We start from the raw sequence: 7,500 nt of genomic DNA, 5'->3' as shown, positions 1-7,500 counted from the left end.
ACAGACACACAGACAGACAGACAGACAGACACACAGACAGACAGACAGACAGACACACAGACAGACAGACAGACACACAGACAGACAGACAGACACACAGACAGACACACAGACAGACAGACAGACACACAGACAGACAGACACACAGACAGACAGACACACACACAGACAGACACACAGACAGACAGACAGACAGACAGACAGACACACAGACAGACAGACAGACACACAGACACACAGACAGACAGACAGACACACAGACAGACAGACACACAGACAGACAGACACACAGACAGACAGACAGACACACAGACAGACCTACTCGTTACAGTGGAAATAGCATTGCTTTAATCCTAACTCGCTCTTAGAGCTGAGGTCTCTGTCCATAACACACTTATTTGGTTTGAGAGATGTTCCTCAGGTGGAGGAGCAGGATCTGGACGGTTCATGGTCACGGAGTGTTCTGGTGATCTGTGATGTAGATATAGAGGCTGTCACTCAGACAGGTTCTCTCTCCAATCTGGTTCCTCTCAGTGTTTCTTCCTCACCTTCATCAGCTCTGGCTTGCTCATCAGAGATAAATTAATTCTGATGCAGACTCTGAAGTTTTAGTTGAAGGATTCAGAGCCTGTTTCTGACATGAAGTGCTGAGTTCACCTGCAGAAAGCGATCAGTCTTTTCTCCTCATGACAGGAAGCAGGAGACGTCCCTGAGGAATAAATACACCAGACACACTTGCTGTGTGTGATAGTGAGAGGAGAGCAAATTAGGGGTGGTGACATTTAATTTGCCTCTTCTGGAGATGCTCCTCTCAGCGCTCATAAAGAACCGCAATTAGGAGAGATGAAGCACCGGGAGCTGTTTTACATCTCCACCTGTCATTCACTTCCAGGTCATCAGCAGGTCGTGCGGCCGTGTGCAGGCAGAGCCGCAATTAACGCCGCATTAAAGACACAGAGCTAAAATTGTATTGACTGCAGATCTGTAGGCAGATTAAAGGCATCACTTTACAACATAAACAGAATCTTAATGAATGTTTATGTTTCTACAGGAACAAAGTTTACAATGAAAAACATTTCACATGAATTCCAGCAGCTCCAAGTGGAGCTTTATATTAATCACTCACTCAGATACATCACCGTTTCTATAGCAACAGCTCACTGACAGAGATGGGTACAGCGATGATACACACACACACACACACACACACACGCACACACACCTGCACACACACTCACACACACAAACACACAAACACACACCCTCACACACACGCACACTCTCACACACACTCACACACACTCACACGCACAAACACACTCATGCACTCACGCACACACACACACATGCACACACACATGCACACTCACACACACAAACACACACTCACGCACACTCACACACTCACACACACAGACACACACACTCACGCACACTCACACACACACACACACACTCACACACACAGACACACACACCCACACACTCACAGACACACACACACACACACTCACACACACTCACAGACACGCACACTCACTCACTCACACTCACAGACACACTGATACACACACACACACACACACACACAAATAAGTAGTGTAATTAATAAGTCAACAAACTGAAATAAAAGTGAACTAAATACCAGTGAACAATAAAAATACAGATTTATTTAGAGACTTTTTTTTCCGATGTCTGATTTTCTCATCGCAGCCCTGATCAGGAGAAATGTTTCATCTATAATCTTTCATGCTTCTGTGTTTTGTCTCTGCAGAAAACCTCAAGGTTTCTTTGTAGATAAATGAAATAAAACTTTGACTTTCACATGAAACGGCTTCAAAATGCAGAAATGTGACTGAATACTGAAATATCTTTTTTAGTGGATTTTGTGGAAATGTTTCAGACTGAATGAAAGTTCTTAGAAAAACAGTTCTCTTAAAGGTTCCTCAGTTTTTCATCCAGGGATTAAAAGCAAAAAAGAGAAATATTTCAAACGTAATAATTTTATAATGTTTGGCTTTTTGTTTTATTTGTTGAACAGAGCAAAGAAACAAAGATGAATAAAAGAATAAAGAAGTAATGTTAATCATCTTTAACACTAAAGTATGTGACGTGATTCCTGATGTGAACATGTAACAGGTCGAAAGGAAACAAACACAACACCAGTAAACATTGATAAAATATTTATTTCACTCCTTCATTATGAAATATAGAAATCTAGGCTTTTAGCTGCACTTCACCTCCTACACACAGATTTAACGAAATAAAAAAGTGTGATTTAGTACAGATTCAACATTCAGCTGAAAAAACCTTCCACTGTTTCTGAGTCTCCATCTTTATCTCCTCTAAAGATAAATGAGAGAAAAGAGAAAGTCCACATGATTCTGCTGAAAAACAAAAACACCAGTAGAAGACCAGCAGATGGTTCACTGACGCTCAGGACACAAACACAAAACTGCATTTTATAAATAAACACATTTCCCCTAAAACACATTCTCCACAAGCGGATATGAAACAAACACTTACACTGGAGAGAGAGAGAGAGAGAGAGAGAGAGAGAGAGAGAGAGCGCTGAGGGTTCGCTCTGCATTCTCACTGGTGAGCTAATGGCTTTGTTTGTGTTCAGTCCTGAATTAAATGTGAGCTGTGAGGTGAGTAATGCGCTGGTGGGAGGGTCTCAGTAGGTCGCAAACATCCAGTGAATCACAGGCGGGGCACTTCTTTAATGCTGCCTTCAGAAAGAGTGAGATACTGTACACAGCACTGCATCATCATCATCATCATCATCATCATCACCGTCCTGCTCTAACATCACGTCTCTGAGCGTCTCATCACATCACACCACTGTTTACTACACATCCACTTGAGGGACGTGAACTCGCTCCTTCTGATGTAACAGATATAAACACTCGCTCCATCAGCAGTCTGGCTTCATTCTCTCTCACAGCTTCTTACTGTATGTTACTGAGTGTAAACTTCTCTGTCCTTATGTTCTCCCCGTTATAATGAGACCTTATTATTATTATTATTCATATTTTCTTTATTAATAGCTGTTAATCTGAAAACTGTACTGTATTATTTTAATGAGTACAGTAATATAATGCTGTGATATGAAGCTGCTCCACAGTCAGAGCTGCTGTTAGAGAGACAACCAATCAGAGTCCAGAATAAGAACAGTTATATACATGAGGTTTTTATGACTGAATCTCTAACATCACCTACAGTCACTTTAAACCACGTGTTAATTATGTTGTGTGTAAATGGAGGAGGTGATGGTTAACATAAACACCCCATGTGTGTGTGTGTGTGTGTGTGTGTGTGTGTGTGTGTAACAGGAGGCACTTGGTCATGACATTGTGCTGGTGCTCATAAAACTTTTTGTCTAAGACTAAAATTTAAATTAAAATTTGCTTTTGTTTGTACAGTTAAGTGCAATTATGTTGGAATAAAAGCAGAAAATTGCAATTTAACTTCAGAGAATAAAAGAATAAAATGTGACTTTATCCTGCAACAATAGAACGATCTGAACCTGAATTCATTCTCCAAAGTTGTTCAGATGATTCAGATGAACTGAAAGAGCCTGGAGGTGTTTATTCCTCTTACACCACAATAACACACTCTTATTTATTACATCACAACAGCTCCAGACTTTTATAGCTACAGTTAATGTTACACAGCTGACTGTTACACAGAGCTGTTACACAGAGCTGTTACACAGAGCTGACTGTTACACAGCTGTCTGTTACACAGCTGACTGTTACACAGAGCTGTTACACAGAGCTGTTACACAGAGCTGACTGTTACACAGCTGACTGTTACACAGAGCTGTTACACAGAGCTGTTACACAGAGCTGACTGTTACACAGCTGACTGTTACACAGAGCTGTTACACAGCTGACTGTTACACAGCTGACTGTTACACAGAGCTGTTACACAGAGCTGTTACACAGAGCTGTTACACAGAGCTGACTGTTACACAGAGCTGACTGTTACACAGCTGACTGTTACACAGAGCTGTTACACAGAGCTGTTACACAGAGCTGTTACACAGAGCTGTTACACAGAGCTGACTGTTACACAGAGCTGACTGTTACACAGCTGACTGTTACACAGAGCTGTTACACAGAGCTGTTACACAGAGCTGTTACACAGCTGACTGTTACACAGCTGACTGTTACACAGCTGACTGTTACACAGCTGACTGTTACACAGAGCTGACTGTTACACAGAGCTGACTGTTACACAGCTGACTGTTACACAGCTGACTGTTACACAGAGCTGTTACACAGAGCTGTTACACAGAGCTGTTACACAGCTGACTGTTACACAGCTGACTGTTACACAGCTGACTGTTACACAGCTGACTGTTACACAGAGCTGACTGTTACACAGAGCTGACTGTTACACAGAGCTGTTACACAGAGCTGTTACACAGAGCTGACTGTTACACAGAGCTGTTACACAGAGCTGTTACACAGAGCTGACTGTTACACAGCTGACTGTTACACAGCTGACTGTTACACAGAGCTGTTACACAGAGCTGTTACACAGAGCTGTTACACAGCTGACTGTTACACAGCTGACTGTTACACAGCTGACTGTTACACAGCTGACTGTTACACAGAGCTGACTGTTACACAGAGCTGACTGTTACACAGAGCTGACTGTTACACAGCTGACTGTTACACAGCTGACTGTTACACAGAGCTGTTACACAGCTGACTGTTACACAGCTGACTGTTACACAGAGCTGTTACACAGAGCTGACTGTTACACAGCTGACTGTTACACAGAGCTGACTGTTACACAGCTGACTGTTACACAGCTGACTGTTACACAGCTGACTGTTACACAGAGCTGTTACACAGAGCTGTTACACAGAGCTGTTACACAGAGCTGTTACACAGCTGACTGTTACACAGAGCTGACACTGAAGACTCCTTCACCACATCATACATTTACAGATATCCTCACTGTGAGCTGTACACGTCCCTGTGAACGAAACACTTCTTATATTGTGTCATATATATACAATCTCATATTGTGTCTTTTTGGTGTTTAAAGGGTGTACAAACATTTGCACAATATTTCCTCTAACATTTACACAAGCAACATATTAACACCATTAGATTTCTTCTGTAGAAGATAAATGTATGACATTTCTGTTTGCTTGTAAATTCTCTGTTGGAGTATTAAAATGTTCCTGAGGAAGTGTTGTGAAAGACGCTGATAAATATAAAAATATCCCCACGAACTGTTAATGTAACGTCTGCAGATGAACACGACAAACGTACACAAACGTTCCCTTCATCATTTTATACAAGGCTTAGTGGAGGTGTAAGGTCTTGTCCTGCAGCATGAAGTTCTGTTTGCAGTAAATCGTTGCTGATTAAATTAAGGTGAAATCAGATTTTTGTCATCAGGCTGAATGAAAAACCTAAAATTAAGATCCATGTAGAGTCGAGAACCTGAAAGAACAGTTAGGAGCTTGGCTTTAAAAACATTCTGATGTACAACAACGAGTCACTAAGGAACATGATTTACACAGTTCACAGCGTCAGTGCTGGACACACAGGGCTAGAATTGTATCAAGGCTCCATATGTGGCAGAAACGTGTGAGCTATAATTACAGAAATACTGCGGCTCTGTCACACAGTAACACAGAAGAGAAACGTTAGAACAGTTTTTACAGGTAGCTGATCTCCAGTGACGAGTTCTTTTCTACCGGTTCCTCTGGTAGCGGCTTCACGTTTCCGTTTTTCAAGCCGTTCATCAAAGCCACATTCGGCCCAAATCCAGGTCCTTTAGCAGTTCCTTCTCCTCGTGGAGAGCTGGGCTCTGAGAGCGCCGGCGCTAACGGCCGCTCCGAGAGCAAGGCACGGGTACATTGTGCACTGCCGTTCCCATTTTGAGTAATCTTACAGATCTCGGTCATCTCTGTAACTTCCTCCCTGTCCTCTTCTTCATCCTCATCTTCGTCTTCTCTTACGGCTCTGCGCAGACTCTCCCGGGGCATCAGAATCTGCCTGCGCTCCTCCTGGTCCTGACCCTCTGCTGGTTCGTGGTTCTCGACCTTTCTGGACGAACGACACAGAGCCTTCCGGAAGCCTCTCTTGAAGTTGTCCGAGAGGAAGCTGTATACGATGGGGTTGGCACAACTGTTGGCATAGGACAGCACCACCACAAAATAGTAGAAACCTCGCAGCTCACTAGGTGGAGGAAACACAATCAGGTTAATGATGTTCAGGGCGTAAAATGGCAGCCAGCAGAAGACAAACACAGCCACCACGATCACCACCATGCGCGTAACTTTGCGCTCAGACTTGCGCCGTTTGCTCGATGTGGCGTGGACCTTTTTGCTGGAGCTGCGGATCTTGACCACGATGAGCAGGTAGCACATGCAGATGACCAGCAGGGGGAAGAAGAAACCTACAGTGGAGGTGTAGATTATAAACGCAGCACGGCAGATGGTGCACGACTCCGGCCAGTTGATGTTACACGTCCCTCCTTTCTCAAACACACCAGCAAAGACCACCATCGGCAGAACCACTATAAAGGACATCGCCCACACGGAACCGTTCACAGCCTTGGCTACTTGCGGTCTTCTCCACCTTGACGAGCGGATGGGATGCACCACGGCCAGGTAGCGGTCGATACTCATCACGGTCAGGCAGAAAATGCTGGTGAACTGGTTGATCCCGTCAACGGTCATCACCAGACGGCACATGAAGGAGCCGAAGGGCCAGGACATCATGGCGTTCTGGACGGCCAGGAAGGGAAGGCTGAGCATGAACAGCTCGTCGGCGATGGCCAGATTAAGGATGTAGATGTTGGTGACGGATTCTGTCTTGGAGTAGTGCAGGACAATGTGGATGACCAGAGTGTTTCCGCCCAGGCCGACGATGCACACGATGATGTATATGAGTGGGATAAGGACACCGGCTACACCGATGCCTGGACGGTTTCCTCCGGTTCCATTGTTGCAGCCGGACGTGTTGAAGAGACACGTGTCATTGGTCTTGTTGAGAAAATTCTCATCAAGGAAAGTCTCATTGAAGAAGAATCCTGAGAGCGAAAGATTGTTCCAGATCACTGATGAGATGTCCATCATGGCTCTGATGTCTTCTCTCTGTCTCACACGGTGTTCAGCTTGGAGCCATTGTCCTAAAAAAACAGCAGAAGAGAAGACAAGCTCTTATTATTGTCCATGGAAGCAGAAGAGTGTGAGAAATGTGCATAATAACACAACAATTCTCTGCATTGTTTTGCTCTAAACTGTTCTGCGTGTCACTGCTGAGAGAGAATTATCACACGACTCTGGGCTGCTTCCCAAAACACAGCCTGCACTACACATCTGTCCAGGTAAAGACTTCAGCATGATGCTTTTAAATCACACTTTTTATGGCTGATCAAAGTGCTAATTAGGCAGCGTGTAAATGACTGATGCACAGAAACAGTCTCGGTCAAGTCTTTCTGCTGTGTAAATACAGAGACGCAGAT

General features: G+C 44.0%; 2 protein-coding genes across 3 annotated transcripts in view; one reads left to right on the top strand and one right to left on the bottom strand.

Annotated features, from left to right (window-relative positions):
- sgsm3 (small G protein signaling modulator 3) overlaps nucleotides 1-7,500 on the top strand; it is a 234,304-nt gene that overhangs the window by 57,635 nt on the left and 169,169 nt on the right. The window lies entirely within an intron of this gene.
- LOC132861693 (somatostatin receptor type 5-like) overlaps nucleotides 4,907-7,500 on the bottom strand; it is a 16,395-nt gene continuing 13,801 nt past the window's right edge. For both annotated transcript variants that reach the window (XM_060893246.1, XM_060893247.1), the window contains exon 2: nucleotides 4,907-7,164. In XM_060893246.1, coding sequence (XP_060749229.1) covers nucleotides 5,687-7,111 — 1,425 coding nt within the window. In that variant the 5' untranslated portion in view covers nucleotides 7,112-7,164 and the 3' untranslated portion in view covers nucleotides 4,907-5,686. The remainder of the gene's footprint in view (nucleotides 7,165-7,500) is intronic.

The sequence above is a fragment of the Tachysurus vachellii genome, chromosome 18 (assembly GCF_030014155.1).
Source record: "Tachysurus vachellii isolate PV-2020 chromosome 18, HZAU_Pvac_v1, whole genome shotgun sequence".
Classification (NCBI taxonomy): Eukaryota; Metazoa; Chordata; class Actinopteri; order Siluriformes; family Bagridae; genus Tachysurus; species Tachysurus vachellii.
Note: the sequence above shows the minus strand (reverse complement) of the source record. Positions and strands in the feature narration are given on the sequence as shown.